Source organism: Belonocnema kinseyi, chromosome 6 (genome assembly GCF_010883055.1).
Source record: "Belonocnema kinseyi isolate 2016_QV_RU_SX_M_011 chromosome 6, B_treatae_v1, whole genome shotgun sequence".
Classification (NCBI taxonomy): Eukaryota; Metazoa; Arthropoda; class Insecta; order Hymenoptera; family Cynipidae; genus Belonocnema; species Belonocnema kinseyi.
The window spans coordinates 80,933,695-80,955,169 of record NC_046662.1 but is presented as its reverse complement, the minus strand read 5'-3'; the positions used below and the strand labels follow the sequence as shown (position 1 = coordinate 80,955,169).

Sequence of the window (21,475 nt, the reverse complement as noted above, 5' to 3'; positions counted from 1 at the left end):
CAATTTTGATGAGTGCATACCGTAAAGACCACTGTGAACGATCACGATATGATATTTACTCGCAACATTAAGTATATATGTATCTTGAAAAAAAGTTTCCATTCGAGGGTCACGTATCATGCATATTAATCTCTGGTCACTTTCATTGACGTAAAATGAGTCAGAAAACCGAGTGACTCCATAGCCATCCATTCACCTCGAATTTCTGCCGGTATGTGCGTCAGACCAGGCTTTTATCCTTCGCACTCGGAACTCGAATTATGCTTACGGATATAGTAGATGCATTTATGACATATTCTCTCCCACGCTTTCCGTGATTCAATTCACGCGAGTCGATTCCGGACAATGGCATAAGTTGGAGTCCCCGTGCTTTTCAAGGACGTCACCGCTGGGGGGTTCAAAAAGGTTCATGATGTCATTCAGGTTTTTTAAACATACAAAAAAAGTCTTTCTAATCGGTAAGAGCGCGTTGTGAACTATAAGCTGTGGTGATTAATCCAGAATAAATTTCCGGGCTAAATTCTTTTAAATAAAAATAATTCAGATTAGAGATTGAATTCAGCATGCAACGATTTTAATTCACAAGACTTAAAGTACCTTAAGAAAAAAATAATTTTAAATCTAAAAAGATAAATCTTCAACCAGAAAAGAATATTTTTACCCAAGCAGTTGCATTACCAACCAAAAAGATGAACTTTCCAGCAAAAGATTCGAATTTTCAACAAAATACTAGTGGAACATTGAATTAAATATTATCCCTTTTAAGCCAAAATGCGAATTTTTGAAAGACAATTAATTTTCTAATAAAAATGGCTATTCAAAAACAAAAACAAGATAACGTTTCTACCATAAAACAGAAATTTCCAACCAACAGGATGAATTTTTAACAAAACAATGCAATTAAATTTCCAACAAAATAATTAAACCTTCAACAAAATGGTCTAATTTTTAGCCAAATATTTGAACTTTTAACCTTTAAACATTAATTTTTAACCAAGAAGATTAATTTTCTGCTAAAAGAGGAATTATTAAAAAAATTAATGAATTTTCGGCTTTTTGACCAATTGATTACAACAACAAAAAAACTAATTTTTACAAAATAGTTGAACCATCAGCCCAATAGATGAATTTTGAACGACAAAGATAAAATTTCTACGGATAAATACGAGTTTCTAACAAATATATAGTTGAACTCCTAACTTGAAAAGATACATTTTTAACCAAATAGTTGAATTCTTAACATAATAGGATAATTTTTTTAATAAAAGCTTAATTTTCTATCAACAAGATGAATTTTTAACAAAAGAGTTCTGTTTTTAGGCAAAAAGAATAATAATATTTTAGGAAACAGTTGCTCTTTACACCAAAAAAGATAAATTTTTAATAAGAAAATCAATTTTTGATTATGAGAGATGAAATTTTAATCAAATAGTTAAATTTTAATCTGAACTGCATTTTTTTACAAAAATTGGTATTGTTAAATTCACATTTTCTCAAATTAATTACCAAAAGAAAAAATAATTTCCAACAGTTGAACTCAGTCAAAAAAGACTAATTTGTAACAAAATAGTTGAATCCTCAACCAAATAGATGAATTTTCGAAAAAACAGTTGAGATTTGGAGCTAAAGAGACAAATTATCTAAAAAAATACTTGAATTTTCATGCAAAAAATATGATATTTCAAAAAAAGGTAATTTTCAACCAAATCATAAAAACTTAATAGAAAATAAAATTTTCTATTAAATTGTTGAATTTTCGAGCTAAAAGATGCAATTTTTGACAAAATAGTTGAATTTTCAATCCGATAACCTTTAACAAAAGAATGTATAAATTTGAAATCGAAAACAGTTTAATTCAACAAAAAAATACAAATTTCTAACAAAATATTTCAATTCTGAACTAAACAAAAAATTAATTTTAAAACAATCAGTGACAACAAAGGTGCATTTTCAACAAATTAATTCAATTTCCAACCAAGCAGCAAAATTCCAAACCAAACCAGATGAATTCCGCAACAAAAATATAAAAGCAGACATTTCCAACAACAAACAATTAACCTTTAACTAAAAGTGGTTGCATATTCTTATTTTCTTATATTAAATCAGTTCACATTTTAGCGAAAAAACGTGAAGTTTCTTGAAAGCAGAAAAAAAAATCTTTAAAAAAGGGGAAAGATGGAAATCGAGGAAGAAGATAAGTAATGTGACATCAAAAATATGAAAAAGATTGTCAATTTTTTTAAGTAATTATCGAACTGTACTCTTGCTTGGCCATCTTTCACAAAATTTGCAAACTTTGTTCAAATTTATTATCAGGAAACATAACACTATTTAAGCTTGTCTTCTTACTTCCACAATCCTCCCCATAACCCTGTTACGAAGCGTAGATTTTGACGCGACCCCCCCCCCCTTTCTTAAATTGGTAAACTTTTCGTTTGAAGAGCCTTCAAGGGTTTCGATGCGGTTCTACAAATGCCTAAAAATAAAGATTTTGTTTACGGAAGTTAAAGAAATCTTTTAAAACACTTTCAGCTTCTATCTAATAAGGATTAGTGTGCGAGGCAATAAGAAATAACTGGCTTCAATCGCCAATTGCAGAGGCTTTTCCGTAAGTGTCCAAGTTGTCTCATTACTCTAGATACGATTTTCAAGGTGTATCTCGCAAGTACCAGTATTACCACTTACGGTAGCAGAGTTCGCAATTAAATGGCTCCTCCGAAGCTTGAGGCTTGTATCGAGATTCTAGTACTCGCGACAACGGTACCTCGTGCGATATTAACCCCAACATACAATTTGTCACTAATCTAGCATCCGCTAACAGCAATAAATATGTGTGTATGCTCCTGGGACCTGTCATTAGTATATCGCGAATAATAAGCTGGGAAAGATTTCTTCTCTGATAAATTGACGCAATCTGTCTACCACAAGACCATTACTCTCAGATTTACATCTACACTTTGCTACCTTAAAACAACAGTAGAAGAAAATAGTCTACTAATGTCTAAATTATAGTTGGTATAAGCTGCTTATTTTTATCTATAAACTTCTTGCATGTTTTCTAAGGTTGCGCTATTTTATTTGCACACTAATTACGGTAGTTGCGGGTTCGAGCCCAGGTCTAAATAAATTTTTTTCTTATGTTATAGACGTAGACAGTGGGAAAAACAAAACTTAAGATCTAAAATCTACTTTGACATCACGTTGGAAAATATAAATGTGAATAACAATTTTTTGCAATGCTTGGAAAAATTAAAGTCAATCCTTTTATTTTATAAAGCAGCTAAATAGAGCTTTCACATTTTTCCCCCCATTACTAATTTCCCCCTTTTTAAATAATTTTTTTTTCCGTTAAAAGTTCATTATTTCTAACTTGAAAGTCTTTCTTTAATTTCAAAATTTATCTCTTTTGTTAAAAATTCTAATATGAGGTTAATATATTGAACTATTTTATGAAAAATTCATATGACTTTAGTTGAAAATTGATAGTTTTTTATTGGAAATTCAACTATTTGGTTAATAAATAAAGTATATTGTCGTAAGTTCATCTTTATTACTAGAAAACTAATCTGGTTGAACACAAATTTAACTATTTGGTAGAAAGTTAAACTCCTTTGTCACAAATTCATTTTATCAGGTGACGATCCATCTCTTCGGTTGAAGGTTTAACTATTTTTTTTGTTAATTCATTTTTTTTCGGCTGAAAATAAACTTTCAACTGAAAATTTAACTATTCCATTTTTGATTAAAAATTAATATTTTTCATTTAAAATTCAACTATTTGTTGAAAAATGATTTTTTTGGTTAAAAATTCATATTTTTGGGTTAAAAATTAAACTTTTTTATAGAGATTCATTCACTTTTCTAACTTGAAATTTTCCCCGTCTTGTAAAGAATTTGTCTTTCTGCCTTGAAAATTCCACTATCTGGTTAAAAATGCAACTGGTTTTTGTTGAAGTGCAATTTTTTCAAAAATTTGACCTTTGAGTTCAAAATTCATCTTCATAGGTTGAAAATTCAACTATTTGTTTAAAAATTTTATTATGTTGTTGAAAATGTTTCTTTTATTAGAAAATTCGACCAGGTGACTAAAATTTCTCTTTGTATGTTGAAAATTGAATTATTTGTCGAGAAATTCAACTATTTTGTGGAAAATTCGTCTCCTTAGCTTAAATTTTCGACTAATTCGTTGCAACTGTAACTTTTTGGTCTTTTGTTAATTTTTTAAAATAAAAATTTAACTGTTTGGTTGAAAATTCATCTTTTCGACTTTATAAGTCAATTGTTTTGATGAACTTTCGACTTTTTAGACTAAAAACACGTCAAATTAATTGAGAATTCATCTGGTTTGGTATAAACGTAATCTTTTTTAGTTGCAAATTATACTATTTTGTGGAAAATGCAATATACAGTGAAACTCTTTAATAGACCTCCCTTCTATAGCCCTTCCGAGAATTGACACCGCGCTGCAGGTAGGTGTATCAGGAGCTGCCTGGGATATGCGGCTGTCACTCAGGCGAGTACTCAGACGTGTACAAACAAAAGCAGAGCTGGCTATAATGAGTTTCTTCCCAGACACCGTCAGCCCCAAAATCGGTGCTGTAAAAGAGTTTCACTGTATTTCTACTGTGAATCTTAAGCGTTTTATATAGAATTCAATGAGGAATATTCATATAGAATCAAATGAGGGTTAGGATTGTTCTTGTTTGTGACGTAATCTCAGGAGGTACAATTTTGGTCTTATGATCTGTAACGAAGAAGTGTATAGGTGAATATGGCACTGCCATTTTATTAGCTGATACCACTATTTTATTAGTTGACACAAGAATTTAATTAGGTACAGTTACTATTCAGTTAGCACCAACAACTAAAAAATGGTTGTCCCAACCAAAATTGCAGAATCATATCTTACGATTGAAATAGATGTCCCAACGAACCTTTTTGTTCAGTTTAGTTTTTAAACAGCCTCTGTTGGAAATGCATTCAGCCTTGAAATTTGGAACGAGAATCAACAATTTTAATACCAAATTCCAAAGTATATTTAAATAACGGATGATTATTCATTCTCAGCCTCAGTTAATGAACTTTTGAGGTTTATGTTTTATTTACTGTATGATGAATTGACTGAATTGAGTGAATGCAATTGACTGTAGTTGACCCTAGGAGCCTGCAGGCTACCCTTTTTTGTTTCTCGATAGGTAATGATTGCAACATCGCGATGTTTCGATGCTATCGGAATACTGTTGTATATCGAAGTACACGTGGAATAATGCTGGTTCAAGCGAGCGAATCGTACCTCACGTACGTACGCATGTCGCATTCCGTGCCCACGCACATGACTCAACGCGTGCCGCGGCTGACCAGCCTCTGAAGTCTGAGGATGATGACATGATGCCAAGTCACAGATCTAGGTGGCTGAGCTGAGTCACGTTTTCTTACGATTAGTTTCTCTTATCGAGGAGTTCTTTCACTTTTACGTCATTCTGATTGGTCATTTTCAACCAGCTCTATTTATCTTTTTCAATTGTTAATTACTATTCACTGGAGGTCGGGGATATTACAAGTAAGGTTGTTAGTGAACAATGAACATTTTACTAAAGTAGGAGCCTTTGCCAGAAGGGAACAGTGAAAATTCTCAAATTAGGCGAGTTGTTTGAGCTCAGTGGAAAAAAAATTGTCGGTTCACATCGAAAACAAACTGCGAAGTCGATCTCGGTAACTACCACTTTGTTTTTCTTTTTAAGTAATTGGATGGTTAGTTACTTAATGAAAACATTTCCTAATAAAATATTGAGAGGTGATCTGACCTATACGTACAAATACAAAAATTCAATTAGATTAATCAATTTATCTCGAATCAAAAAGTCTTTTTTTATTCTTGCATTGACTTTGAATCATAGGGATTGAAAAATGTTTTACTTGAAAAAATGGATTTAAAAAATATTATTAATTACCATAAATTCCCTAATTTTAAATAAAATGCATGGAATTTAGAATTCAATCGACTATTCTCAAGTCAAGGAATATTTAATGTTGCTGCATCAATTTGAAATTACGTTAATAAAACAAGTTTTTATGTATGTAAAAAACAGATTGTTCAAATATTATAAATGACCACAACGTCCTTACTCTTTAACAGAATGTATTAATATGAGATGTCAATCGTCTCGTCTTAACTCAAAGATTATTTTTATTCTTATATCAGTTTTGAACTATACGAATGAAAAAATATTTACTGTAAACAAAAATGTTTGAAATATTCTAAAGGACCATAACTTTTTTACTCTACAATGGAATTATTTTTAAAACATAATAAAGTACTAAGGGGCCATTTACAAAATACGTGATACATTTTTCAGGAAATTCTGACCCCCACGCCGCATGATACTTTTTCCATTGGTCTTCACATGGAGAATGATACTTCAGATTTTTTAAGCATTAATGAATGCTTCAAAAATCATTTAGCCAGTTTTGAGATATTAGCGATGAAAGTAAGTCCTCTAAATGTCAAATTTATCTGCAACCGTCTTTAATTTAACATGTAATGTAATTTATCAGTGTATTGCACATTTTTTAAATTGAGGACCATTTAATTAAACATATTTTTTTTGAAATTTTTACCATTAAAAATCGTCCTTTATGAGATAGTAAAAAGTAATAACAAAAAATTGAAATCGGTTAATTTCTTAAGTTCTCTTTTTTTATTTTTAAAATAAAAAAAATCCCTTTTGAATTAAATATTATTCCTAATTTTTTATATTCACAGTTCTTGCTAGTAAAAAATAATGACAGATTCGCAATTCGACAAAAAACTTTTGCCTAATCTACAGTTCATTTTTAAATGTGCAAAATAGACACTTTTAGGAATGAGTCAAATGCACACTTTTTTGGAAAAATTTGAATATATCGAACCTGAAATTTCATCATCTTGAACCAAAGAACATCTTATTATTTTTCTCTCTTGGCAAACCATTTTTGTCGTAGTGTTCAAAAAGTTTAAATATCGCAAATGAAAAAAAAAATCCTGAATCACGAAAAACATTTATTTCTGAAGAAACGAAATGATAACATGTTTCTTTGATTAAAGCTGAAAAAAATCTATGTTAAAAATATTCCAAATTGGTCACACAGAAAAACGCTGGTGTTAAATTTGTTGCAGCTCAAAATGTCATTGGTCTCCCAATAAGCACTTGAAAGAATTTTCAAGTCTCAAATGTATTCCTTTGAACGTAGGTGCACATCTGGGCATCTAATAACTAATAGGGAAAAGTATCATTTGGAGACTGAATTTTGGCTCAATGCCGAGAGTTGTGGAGTGTTGAACCGCGCTGTCAGCCACCTGAACACCTGTCAAAGCAACTATTCGCATTGCGATATTAGACTAAATTTTTGTTAATAAGGAAACTAATTGAAATAATATTTGCCTAATTTTCAAATTTCTTTCATTTAACAGTGTGCACTTGTCACTTAGAATAAAATGATAACTTCCTAATGCAACTTCCAAATGTTAGGTTAGTCATGGCCGTCGATATTTAAACTATAGCCGGGATGTGTAAAAAAAGTCATGACCGAATACATATACAATTAGATATTTTCACTTCAACCGTCAGCAAAGTTCACTTTTTTGAATAGAGAAAATCTAGAGAAAATTTCTTCGAACGAACAGGCATCAATTTCGATGCAGACAGACGGTCACGATTTAGTTTTTACATCCCGGCTTCGGTGCTTTGAATGTCATGTAGGTTTTGACTAACCTAAGATTTGGATATTATATCACGTCTAGTACAATGAACCTGTGTGGCTCAAATTTTTATTTTGTTTAGCTCAAAAGATTCGATTAATTTGTGCATTTTAACTCCTCGCGCGTCAGTATCATGTTAAAGTTACATACATATGTAATAAAAAACCGTTGTGTATGGTTAGTTGGGGGGGGGGGGGGGGGGGGGGGGGGTAGACATTTGTAAAATTTACCAAGTGAGGACCAGTCGCTACGAGTTTTCTACAAAATATGGCATTATGCAGCAAAGGGAAGAAGTGAGACTTTTGCGACAATTGCTTATAAATTTATAAAATAATAGAAATTTTTGAAATTTACGGATATTTAGTGTATGTAATAATTACCCGAAACTTTCGGCAATTTGTGGCAAATTACTGCAAATTATGGTAATTTATGGTACCTTATCGCTTCGAGTGAGCTCAATCTGTCAAACAATCTGTCAAGTTGATCAAATTATAGATCGATCGTTTTCATTATTCACCTCTGACGTCACTTTTTACTCTTTAAAGAGTAAAAAATACTTTCTTTGATGGAAGTTTGCTTAGCTAGAAACGCCTTAAAAATTCCTGATTGTTTTTTAACATATCAGTAATATGTTCAATAAATAAATTAGGAAGTTAAAAAGTCATGTTTCAAAGCTGCATTAATTTCTAATTGACGATATTTATTGTTAAATTAATTTTGACTGTTCCATAAAAATATGATACTCAATCAGTCGATAAATAATAAAAAAGAATAAGTTGAAATAAATTGATATTTATAAAATTGTTACTCGGAGTGACACCTGACGGAGAGACTATGAACTGCTGCTTGCCCATCTTCGCGAAAAAGGTACCTTCCGATAAGTCGTAAGATGCGATAGAAGCATGTTGGGCTGCCATTCTAGAGGCGCTCAACACTCAAGATTGAATTTTCTAAATTTTAATAGCAATGAAAAATCAATTACAAAAATAATTAAATTTGGATTTTCTAATTCCTGTCTTTTTGGGAATTATGAAGTTTTCATGTGAGACCTTTTATACTCCACACGAATTCTACTAGACATTATTGACGTGATTCAATGAGTAAATAATTCACTGAAATTCCCGTCATTTTTCACTGATTTTACAGAAGAAAAATTCAGTAAGGAATTTAAACAAAAAACTCCCAAAAGAAATTAAATAAAAATATTATTTTAAATTTATATTTACATATAAATACACTTTGAAATATTTATTGCAATATAAAATCTGATTAAATAATGAGATTCTTTTTTTTAACATTATATAACGGCTTAAGTTTCCTTACCTGATGTAAGTTTGGTTGGTGCTAAAAAAAAGTATCCAATTTTTTTCTCACATTGAATTTATCCAAATTAAAACCCTAAATAAAAAGAATACTATAAAAGACTGTATAGTAGGGCGAAACGTAATACTGTTTTATTTTTTAATTCGTAGAGAGTCCCAAGCTTGGAGTTTGGTACCCAGATTTTCTACAAAAAGTTGTACATAAAAAAATATATCTTATGTTCGTGCATTCAGGATAAAGCGCAAAACAGGAAAACTAAGCATTTTTTGTTAAAACGGTAAAAAATCATTTGTCAGCAAGTGAAAAAGTTTCTAAAAATTAGTATTTACAACTATCATTATTCTCCGAAAGCAATGCAGCATTTTAAAAAATCCTATATATCGTAAATTGCGATCAAAGTTGAAAAATGGAGAAAAATAATGATTTTCTAAATTTAATTAATTCATATTTTCTTAAAGGCAATTTTTTAATTTTAGTTTGATACACTACTTCTTCAAAATCAGCGATAAAAAGTGCATGAAAAATCCTATCAAAACAATCATAGATAACAGTATGTTATTTTTATTGAAGGAGCTAGCGACAGCCGAGACTGGTAATGTATCCACACGAAAGTAAATATTATCGACACCTTTTTCTCGGTGAATACTTTTTCAAATGAAAAAAATGTCTACTGATTAGATATTAAAAGTACAATGATTCAGAAATATTTTGTAATGGTTTTAAACTTGAATATGAATATCCATAAAAAAATCAATCTCAATATGAAAAATCTTATTTATTCATGTAGAAACATGATCTTTCTCCTTTTTATTCAGGTCTAATGATAATTTATGGATATTACAGATTTTTTTGTTATACCATAATTTTAGGATGATAATTATAGTTGAAAATACAAATTTCTAGAACCCTTTTTATCTACAAAAATTTATTTTCTACAATAATAAAAGAATCGCAATTATTCGCTATTTTGAGGTTTAGCGTGGATGCGGGAACGTAAGATATATATTGTTTATCTATAAGTACAACTTTCGACCTCCGATAAATAATAAAAATATGAATTTTTTCATTGTTCTATTGCATATTGCATATTGTCTGTATTTGTACCAATTGTGTTTGTAATCAATTGTTCTTGAGCTCTCCAGTTTGTATAAAAAAATATTGTATGTGTTAAAAGAGAAATATTAAAAATCGTAAATTGAAATTCAAAACATAATAAATAAAAACTAAAAGTCATCTCGAAAATAATCTTAACAAAATATAGCAAAACTTTACCATAACGTTTAAGCATACGTTTATTTGGGTGTGAAATTTAAATACCTTGAAATAAATTGAAACAGAAATATAAAACTCTGACGCTATCGTGGTCGTGTGGTCTCACGGACCACCTGAGAACTTTCCAATAATATTACTCACCAATTACACGAAGTAACAAATGTTTTCCATCTACCTCGGCCAAAACACAACTAAAACAAAAGCTATACCTACATATCAGAACCAGGGTGCGGTCTGTGAGACCACAAGACCATACTTGAAGGTTAAGAGTCCTAAGAGGTTTTTTGAAAATAAAAAAAGACTGTTCTCTTTAGAAATGAATAATCACTTTCAAAATCAGTGGATATCTAAATACAAATAGAGGATAATACTGGCTTGGATAAAATACCAAATTTAATAATAGTTTCAAGAATTCCAGTCACGTGAAGGTATAGGGAAGCAGATAATCACCTTTTGCGAAACACGTGTATTCTAAGATCTTAACAACGTCAAATCTAGCATCACCATGAGTATCCATTGGCCGCTGGTTACGGTGGTTACACAACTATGGAGGTCACATCATCCTCGGATCTAACAAGCGGCTTGTTTCAGATCTTTAGGATTACAAAGGCTAAGTCGGATTTCCAACAATCTTCCTATCTTTGCACTGGCACACCTGACGAGCTGCTTTTATCCGCTTCTACACGTGTCACGAGGTCAAACTCGCTGTTTAATTACAAGTCGGTAAAGATGGATTCTCCTCAAGGAACGATCATAAACCAAGGTATTTTTAAATTTGAAGATCAATCTTGATACCCTATAGTTATTTAATCATAATGAAAGGGCTTAGAGGAAACTGAGATCTTTTAATAACTATTAGTCAATATCCAATTATCCAAATAAGGAACCATTCAAAAACAACGTCACGTTATTTTGAAGGATTTTTTCACCCCTCCCCTCTTTCTCAACAAATCATCACAAAAGATTTGCCCCTTCCTCTTACCCAGTGACGTAACAAACACGAATAACACATTCCCCCTTATAAATCAACATTTTTCTACGATTTCCTTTGATAATGCATTACATAAAACATAAAATAAAATGAAAAGTCAAAATTTTTCTGAGAATACATTCGATAAACGCATACAATAAAACAAAAAACATACAGAGATAATAGTTTTAGGAGTTCAAAGCCCAAGATGCGTTTAAAATAGGGGAAATAATCGGGATTTTCACGAGAAAATTGGAATAATAGGGGAACAATTTCTTTAAAATAAAATTAATGTATAGATACCATATTAAATTCAATGTAAATCACTTGAGATTCCAAGTCGTAGTGTATTGTATTTTCAACAAAATAGTTGATCTTTCGAACATAAAGGAAGAATTAATTTTCTGACAAAAGAGATGAACTTTCAACGAAAGAATTGACTTTTGAATTTTCAACCAAGAACGTTTGTACTAAAAAAAAAGAAGAATTTTCCATAAAAAATATGAAATTACAAACAAAGAAGACGAATTTTTAACCCAGACTTTGAATTTTCAACAAAAAAGTGGAATTCGTCATCACATAATTACATTTTCGAGCTATAAAGATGAATTTTCAATAACAACAAAGTTAATTATCAACCAAATAGTCGAATTTAAAACCAAATCAACTTTAAATAAAACCCTAATTAATTTTCAACAAAATAGTTTAATTTACAACAAAATAGGAGACATTTCAACAAAACTGGGTGATTTTCACTCGAATAGCCTAATCTTCACCCTATAAATATGAGTTTGCAACCAATTGTTTGAATTTTTAAACAAAGTAGAAGAATCTTCAACCAAAAATAGTTGCATTTTTAACCAAACAGTTACATTTTTATTTTAAATCAATAAGGGTTGAATTTGAGAAAAATATGAATTAATAACAAAAATTGTAATATTTGATATTTCCATAAAAACATAATTTTATGTTATATCAAAAAAAGTCGACTTAAACCGAAAAGTTAATTTTAAACTAAAAAGAAAACAAAATTTGTAACAAAATAATTGAATTTTCAACCAAAGACATGGATCTTCAAATAAGAAAATGAATTTCCAATAAAGTTCTTCAACGTTTAACCAAGTATTTTCATTTTTTATTAGGAAGATTAATTTTCTACCAAAAAAAGATGAATTTGAATTTAAAAAAGGAAACAAGGAAAAACGAGCGGAATATAGATGCTTTATTTGCAAAATAAAATCACTTGTTTTTATTCTTAAACATTTAAATATATTGTTACATTCACATTTATATTTTTATGTGTGATGTAACATCCTGCGTTAATATCTCCGCCTTGCGTGACAAATCGTCAAAAAACAGGTATCCCCCTGGCAGTGTGACGCAGTTTTTGAACAGCTCCTAAAAATCTTCTTGGTGTTAATATTTTTGAACAAAAGAATAAATCAATTTTGGATCTAATTTTTTGTTCGTACTACTGTTAGCGTATAGACCACAAGGAAAAAGTCTCCTCTATCTGGGCTTGAACCCGTAACTCTCGTATGTCGCTTTAGAAATAGAATAATGCACACGCACACGAAGTGCGAGAGTCCCTAGTTCGAACCCAGACCGAGACCGAGTTTTTTCTCCTTTCCTAAACGCAAAAATTGAAACAGAAAAAAGTTAAGATGAAAATTTATTTGCTTTCACTATTAAAAACCCATTAAGAAAAATGATTTAATAATCGTATTTCTTGAAGAACATCTTTACGATTGTAAAATTCAAAAAACTGCAAGCGTCATTGAAGCAAGCGTGTGATCGAGAGATGCTTAATTTTTATATCCATAGAGTGATATACACGATAAAAGTGAGCCCTGCAACCCGAGGGGACATTTTGCACATATCCCGATAATTCCGAGGAATTCAGAGCACTGCGATAAATCAGAGTGATGTAGATGCGTCGGGTCCATGGGAACTTGTCCCTGCCTATGCAACAGGCGCTGCCATGCCATGATTTGTCATAGGTATGTCCGCTGCGCCTAATTGTAGGTCCAACACGCAATTACCCGATGCTTAAGCTTAATTTGGATGATTGAGACGATAATCGTTCTGATCCCGATAGCCACTGAAAAAATATAACTTTCTTTTTGCACGAGTGCATAGCCACCCAGTGAGTTTAACACCCGGCAATCATTCTATTATGTCTAGATTTATGCCAAGCGCGGCAATTTCTCGAAACTGCAGAAGCAACCTCAACTCGTGAGAAAAGACACTTTTTCCAGTTAAATTACATTCCGATAATTTACCTCCAATTTTAATTAATTCACGTGAAGTGGCTTCTATTTTACGAAATAATTCCAGTAGAAAACTCGAGCCGTGAGAAGTTACAATTTTTTGTTTTCTGAAAGTTGAAAGGAATTTATTTTCAGTGTTGATCCAATTAACTCAAATGGAATTATGTTTGATGTTTTTAAAAAAAAAACCCAAAATACACTTAAAACGAAGCGTAAATTCTTAGTCCATAAAAATAAAGTTTAAAAACATTACAGTTAGGCAGAGTTTTTCATAATAAAGTAGTTAATTTTTAGTATTTTTAATGTGTTACTCAATACAGATTTTCATATTTAAAGTGTGATAGGACTAGTCCAGTTTTTTAGTATTAGCTTTAGACACCTTTCTTTAATACATGACGCAGTTTAAATTGCAATAGTAATATACTAGGGACTATACATACTGGCTAGAGGTGTGCAGTGGTTTGTTCGAATTTTTAGTAAAAATGTATGCACACTTGGAATAATGGCTTTTCCAAAATAGAGAAAATTCTTACTGTACATAAAACTGGCTTGATTTTCTTAGATTATTACCAATTACTTGAATTTTTAGCTGAAAGAAAGATGAATTTTCAACTGAAAAAGATAAAAAATCAACCAAAAATGGAAAACTTCATTTTTCAGTAAAAAAAAAAAGATTTTTAAGCAAAAGTTAAACAAACTTGTAAAAAGGTAATTAAGTTTTTAAATAATAGCCTCTTTTTCAAACAAAAATACATATATTTTTACCAAAAAAGTTAATTTCTAACAAAATAGTCCAACTCTCTTCCAAACTGTAGAAGTTTCAAGTAAAAAGGACGAATTTTCTATAAAATGATTGAAATTTCAGTCGAAAAATAAGAGTTTTAAAAAAAAAGTTGTTTTCCAATCAAATGGGTGATATTTTAACCAACAAATATTTAAATTTAAATTTTTTTAAAATTGTAATTCAAAGAAAAGACGATTTTGTTACAAAACAGTTTAACTTCAATTCAGGTTGTTGATTTTGAAAAAACTTCTTTTCTTTTCGTTTCTTATTAAACCAAATAATGTTTTTACTTCATACTAAGAACGGTTAAATTTAACCAAAAAAGACAAATTATTTACTAAAACAGGTCCGTTTTCCACCAAAAATATAGTAATTACTTATTCAGTCAAGAAAATTAATTCTCAGTGATAAAAAAACGAATTTGCAGCAGAATATTTCAATTATTAATCAAAAAGTGGAATTTTTGAACAAGAAGATACTTTTTTACCCAAAAGAGAAAATTTTAAAAAGTACATGAATTTTCAACTAAAAAAGATTCTTTGTTTAAAAATAGTTGAATTTTTAATTGAAAAAGATAGAATATGGGCCAAACATGGAATGCTTCAATTTCCAGATCAAAAAATGGATTTTTAAACAAGAATTAATGACATTTTCAACAAGATAGTTAAGTTTTTTAATAAATAGCTTATTTTTTAAACTAAACTATGAATTTTTAGAGAAGAAGTTCAATTTCAACTGAAAAGTCCAACTTTCTTCCAAAGTGTAGAATTTTCAAGTCAAAAAGACCAATTTCCTACAAAACAATTGAATTGTCAACCCAAAAATAAGAATTTTCATCAAATAAAGTTGCTTCTCAACGAAACAGTTGATGTTTCAACGAAAAAAATTAAAAATGTTAAAAAATGGCATTCAAACAAAAAGACGAATTTTTAACAGTATAGTTTAAATTTTAACTAATTAGTTGTTTTTTCAACAACAATAAGTGCATTTTTGAAGCAAGCATGTTTCAAACAAACTATATATTAATTTGTAACTAACAAAAGTTAAATTCAAACGAAAAAGACGAATTTTTATCAAAAAAGGTCGATTTTAAATCAAAAATAGAATAATTACAATTTCAGTCAAGGAAATTATTTTTCAGCAGAATAGTGACATTTTTAATCAAAAAGTTGATTTTTCAAACATAAAGATAAATTTTTTACCAAAATGCGAATTATCAACAAAGCACATTCATTTTCAAATAAAAAAGATTTAATTAAATATTTGAAGTTTTAACTGAAAGAGATGAATTTACATCCAAAAACGGAATAGTCACATTTTCAAGTAAATAGTTTAATTTTCAACCAAAACTAAGAATATTCAACAAAACAAACAGAAAAAACTGAAAATACGAAAAGTTACGGATAATCAGTGAGGTGGGTATTACGAACTGATGTAAATTTTCCGTATTGAATCGCAAATATCTCCGGCGTACTCGTCTAGAGGCAGCACGTTACAGGCCCGTGACCACTGCAAGTTTACCTCAGTTCGAATTAATCAGCTGACCCCTGCTTGAACGATAGTCTGCAACATTTCATATCCCCAGTTTTTTGTGTACAATTCTAGCGATATAAAAAACTCTTTTTCGAGACTCCTGCTTTCTTAAATAACAGGTTTAAATATGTGGACGCTCCCATTGCTGATTTTGCAGATACGTGTTGCCATATTGAATGTCTCATTTTACTTGAACTACTTGCTGAGAGTTAATCTCTGTGGCTCGAGTGAAGGTAGAGCGATTAGAGCGTGTGCTGGTGACAGGTGGCTGGATTCGTGAAACTTGGAGAGATCAAGTATCAACAGTGTATACCAGTAGCGTGGAACCTGATACCTACTGTGGTACCAATAGTACCTGGGGGTCTAAATTAATTCGGTACACCCCGAGGAATCCAATACACACCTTGTCTCTTGATACTTGGCGAACGCCAGCTGACATGTTTTCACTTGAGCAAATTCTCCGCTCTGGAAAGAGCCTTCATTAATTCATAAATAAGTAGCTTGGTAAGAAAACTTTAAAATTTACATGTAATAACTTCCTAAACAACAAAATAATTCTATTTTTGGATTTTTTTAGAAATTGTGATCTATCAAACATCTAATCAAACTTTGTTAATTGGCTGTTCAAATAATACTTGCATATCGAAAAATAAGAAAGAAATAGACAACTGCGAACAATATGACAAAAACAAAAGACTGATGAGATTGAATATGAAAATATAAACGTCTCTATTATTTAAAAAAATATTATTGCGGACCTAACATATTTTTTCCTATTCCCCTCGTTACTTCTTTTTAATATAATGTTTTAATGATGTTTGGTAGTAAGTTCTTATTTTTTTATTTTGTTACTTAGTTGAGAATTTAATTATATTGTTTAAAATTCAACTATTTTGTTAAAATCTCATCTTTTTTAGTCGAAAATTGAACTATTTTGTTAAACAACTATATTTTTGTATGAAAAATTTGCTATTAGTTCCATTAAATACTCCTCTTTTCTTTTGGTTTGCAACCGTTTAGTTGGAAATTAATTATGTTGGAATTGAATAATTTTGTTAAAAATTAATATTTCTATGTATAAAATTTGGTTAAATATTCAATTATTATGTTTAGTGCTTTGCGATCAAACCAATTTATCATTTTAAAAATACAAAAAGGGTTAAATCAGGCATTGGTTAATCGTTTAATTTTAGTTACTACACTTAAAACAAATAAACGGCTAAATAGTCGGTTAAATAATCAATCACCTGAAGCGCAGAAATGATGTGAAATATTTAACCATATGTCCACACTTCAGGCAATTAAATCTTTAACCGAATTTTTGTTTTAATAATTTATTTATTTTAGCTGTTTTAGCTATCATGTCATCTTATTTTGTTGTAAATGCAACTGTTTCATACAAAAAATGTTTATACTTGAACCATTTTCAGGAAAATGCATCTTTCTTGGTTTAAAATAATTTTCTTGATGCAAATTTAACTTTTCAGGTTGATAAATCAACGCTTTTCGAAACATTTTCTTTGTTCTGAAAATTAAACCATTTGATTGAAAATACATACTTTTCGCTTCAAAATGAACTTTTTAATTGAAAATTCAACTGATTTCTAAAAAATTTATCCATTTGGCTTGAAAATTTAGTTATGTTCTTGAAAATTTGCCTTTTTTTTAGTAAAAGAAAGTTTGGTGGACAGTTTTTTTTTCTCTTAATATAATTGTACAGATTGACAATTGAACTTTGTTCCATAAAATCCTGTTTTTTTGTCTTTTAAATTTAACTGTTTGTTTACACATGCAACTGCTTTTGGTTAAAAATTCATTCTTTTAGATTAAAAATAGCAATATTTGATGGTAAATGCAACTGTTTAATTAAAAATAATGTTATATTTTAATTAAACTTTTTGCCTGGTCGTTCGAACAAATTTCCACTAGATTTTTTGCGGAAGTTTAAAGGTATCTTAGATATCTAATCTGCAGTGGCTAGTGTCATGCATGAAAGATAAGGTAAATACAATTGTATAATAAAAACAGAAATTTGTTTTTCACGATGAGTAGGGATGTAAATTTGCATGAAACCTTAGCCTAATGAAAAGTTTCATGAAACATTGGGAGTTTCGTGAAACATTGCAATGTTTCAAATATAGCGGCGGGAACATTCAAACTGATAAGATAAAAGCCTATTAGGTATTTTCACTTCAATAAACAGCTAACTTCACTTCGTAGATTGCTGAGGGGAAAATAAGGAACCAAATGTATGGGATTCAGTTCATTTTTGCCCTATTTTGCTAACATCTTCGTAAAAGGTAATTTTTTCTATATAAGTGTTTTTAAAAAATAGTTTTTATTTTTTAATTACTATTTAATGAATTAATAAAATAATAATGATGATTAATTACAAATATATTTGAGAACTAAAGTTTTGTTCCATGCCATTGATCCATTTTTCCATCTCAGATTTTAACAAAGTGAAGTTAGCTGATGGTTGAAGTGAAAATACCTAATTGAGGCTTTCATATCCCAACTTTTTCCTACCGGCTGATTTGATTTATTTTTCCGGTTTGTACTGTAGACCAATGATGCCAATGTTGGCACCCTGAACTACTGCGCTTGCGTCAGGGCTGACCGCTCATTGGCCGCACTTGGCGCGCTATTCAAAATTACATTAAAAAACAATTCTTGTAACTTAAGTAAATAATTATTAAAATATCCACAAGGATATATACAAATTGTGTAACTTTTATTTCAGGTAAAAAAAAATACAACACATATATTATATTAATAACAGTTTATTTTCAGTGAATTCCAAAGACCAAATTATATTTTACAAAACATTTAATTTAAAAAAAAATTTCTTGGAAAAATGATTGAAAATAATTATTGATAAGTTTTTAATATTTTGTATGCATTTTTCTGGGAATTCTTATAATTATATAACCTATAAATACATATATTATCACGACTGCATTGTAGTTGTTCTTTCTTTTTTTTTTTACTTTAAGCGTCGTTTTGTCACGTCTCAATCGAAAAGAACAATCTGAAATTTTGTTTTAAAATTATTCAGATATTATCACTATTATATTCTGCAATTAGCTTCTATATATCAAGCTGCTAAAATATCATATGGTATTTAAAAAAATGTATCTATTAACAAATATTTTGAGAAATATTAGTCAGTCTTTCAAATTCAATGAAAATAAACTGTTATTCATCAAATATATGTGTTATAAATTTTTTTCTTGTCTGAAATCAAAAGTTACACAATTTGTATACATTCTTGTGTATATTTTCATAATTATTTATATAAATTACAAGAATTGTTTTTCAATGTAATTTTGAATCGCGCTTCAAAGGGTAGACAACCAGCGCTCAGTCCTAACGCACGCATTAAGGAAAATTATTATCATTTTATTATTGCATTAAATAGTCCGTAAAAAAGAAAAATTATTTTTCAATTGCACTTATATAGAAAAATTACTTTCTACGAAGATATTAGAAAAATTGAGCAAAAATTAACCGATTTCCATGCATTTGGTCAATTGTCATCCCCTCAGTATTCAACGAAGTGAAGTGAGCTAGTGATTGGAGTGAAAATACCTTATTGTATATGTAGACGGTCATGACTTTTTCTATACATCCCGGCTTTAGTTTTAATTTCGACGGGCATGACTAACCTAACTTTTGGAAGTTGCATTAGGAAGTTATAACTTTATTCTAAGTGACTGTTACGCCCTATTAAATGTAAGAAATTTGAAAATTAGGTAAATATTGTTTCAATTGGTTTCCTTATTAACAATTATTTAGGCTAATATCGCAAAGCGAATAGTTGCTTTGACAGGTATTCAGGTGGCTGACAGCGCGGTTCAGAACTCCACAACTCTGCATGAGCCAAATTCAGTCTCCAAATGATACTTTCCCCTAGATGCCCACATGGGCACCTACGTTCAGAGGAATACATTTCAGACTTGAAAACTCTCTCAAATGATCATTGGCAGCCCAATGAAATTTGAGCTGCAACAAATTTAACATCAGCTTTTTTCTGTGAAGTTAAAAATACCTTTTGAAATGCCATTTTTAATTAATTTTAGATTTTGTTTAAAAAAAAATTTTAATTAAATTTAGAATTGATATGTGCAAGCGATTTTTGAATTCTTATTATTTAAAATTCTGTTTTAACACAAATAGCGAGAAAAAGTTGATTCTTTCCTGGAATCTTCTTTTCCCAAAAATAAAAACTTAATCATGTTAATAATATGGAATTTCCCAGGTCTTTGCGGGAAGTCCAACCTATTAACCAATACATCAAAAGAATAACTTTAAAATCTTTTTTGTGGGCAATTTCATTGCTTTGATTTTTGACAGAGAATTTACATACTGTTAGAAAATCATATCTAATAACAACAGATTTCATTCCTCCTTATTCACAAAATGTACTACAAATTATTGCCATTCAGAAGTTTGCAAGTGTTAGTCTGAGAGTGAACTAGATCAATATCAGGATTCCCCTTACTTCAAGATCGTAATCTGAAGCATTCGTAGGACATCACCTGTAATTGTCACAATTATCTCGTAATGCAGATAACATTTTTCACGATTAAATCTTCAGCATGTGAGGTTTCATCGTGCTAGACTGAGAGTGCAAGACAACTGTAATACGTTTACTTGCTTAAAAAAATCGTAAACAGACGGTTAATTAGGAATTCCAAGAGTTGGTAAATCGAGCCGTATATATGTAACGTGTCAGGAATAAATTATAGGTGCTACTAATTCATTGATTATTACAGGATCGGTATCTGGATCGTTATCGCAGATTACTATCAACATCGTTGGAGCAGACCCAGTTTCCGGCTGATTATTACCGCCGTCTTGATTCAATTATAAGGAGCATTCCAAGACGGTCGTTTTGATCTCTATTTTATTATTTGTTAATGCGCATTCCTTCTGGGCCTTAATTTTTTCTGTAAAATCCAAGTTCATGTATATTGCATTATTGTTTGTTTTTGCAATAAATTCCTTTAAGTAAATGCGGAATAAAAATAGTGTGTTGATTGTATCTTAGGGGTGGAGAGAGGCGAGGCTCAGATTACTTTTTTACGAGCAAAATTAAGGTGTAAAAATAAGAATTATATCACATTGAAGTAGAGTATATTAAATTGCTTTTTCTCCTCTTTGATAATAATTGTTGTTAGAGCAATTAAGACTGCTGAAGAGTTCGGGATGTTTGAAATATTTTTAGGGCAGATTTTTTGCGAATAGGAAGGACAGATGCCCCTAAAATTCGAGCCTGGTGCTCTTAAAGACGAGACCGCCAAACTTCAAAGCTCGTATCTCATTGGAATTCCAAGCAAGTCCAATGAAAATAGTGCTCTATTTTACGAGCGGTTATATATGATCCAGACAAATTGGCCTTTCAGGAATCAGTCGGAAAAAAGCGATCGGAGGCTGGACGGAAAGGCTCCTTGGACCTATTGCAAAGAAAATATTATAAATATTAAGCATACACAATTGAAAATTCAATCTAATATAAAAATGATAAATCAATTTTAAAATATAAGTTTTATCTAGAAATGATATTTAATTAAATTATTAAT

The 21,475-nt window shown here is 30.2% G+C and overlaps 1 protein-coding gene across 1 annotated transcript; it reads left to right on the top strand.

Annotated features, from left to right (window-relative positions):
- The first annotated feature begins 5,544 nt into the window (after positions 1-5,544).
- On the top strand, positions 5,545-20,973 carry LOC117174967. Its single transcript, XM_033364439.1, has 4 exons — positions 5,545-5,712; positions 6,357-6,488; positions 10,925-11,096; positions 20,669-20,973. The coding sequence occupies exons 2-4, from the start codon at positions 6,405-6,407 to the stop codon at positions 20,734-20,736; spliced, it is 324 nt and encodes a 107-aa protein (XP_033220330.1). The 5' UTR covers positions 5,545-5,712; positions 6,357-6,404; the 3' UTR covers positions 20,737-20,973.
- The last annotated feature ends 502 nt before the right edge of the window (positions 20,974-21,475 follow it).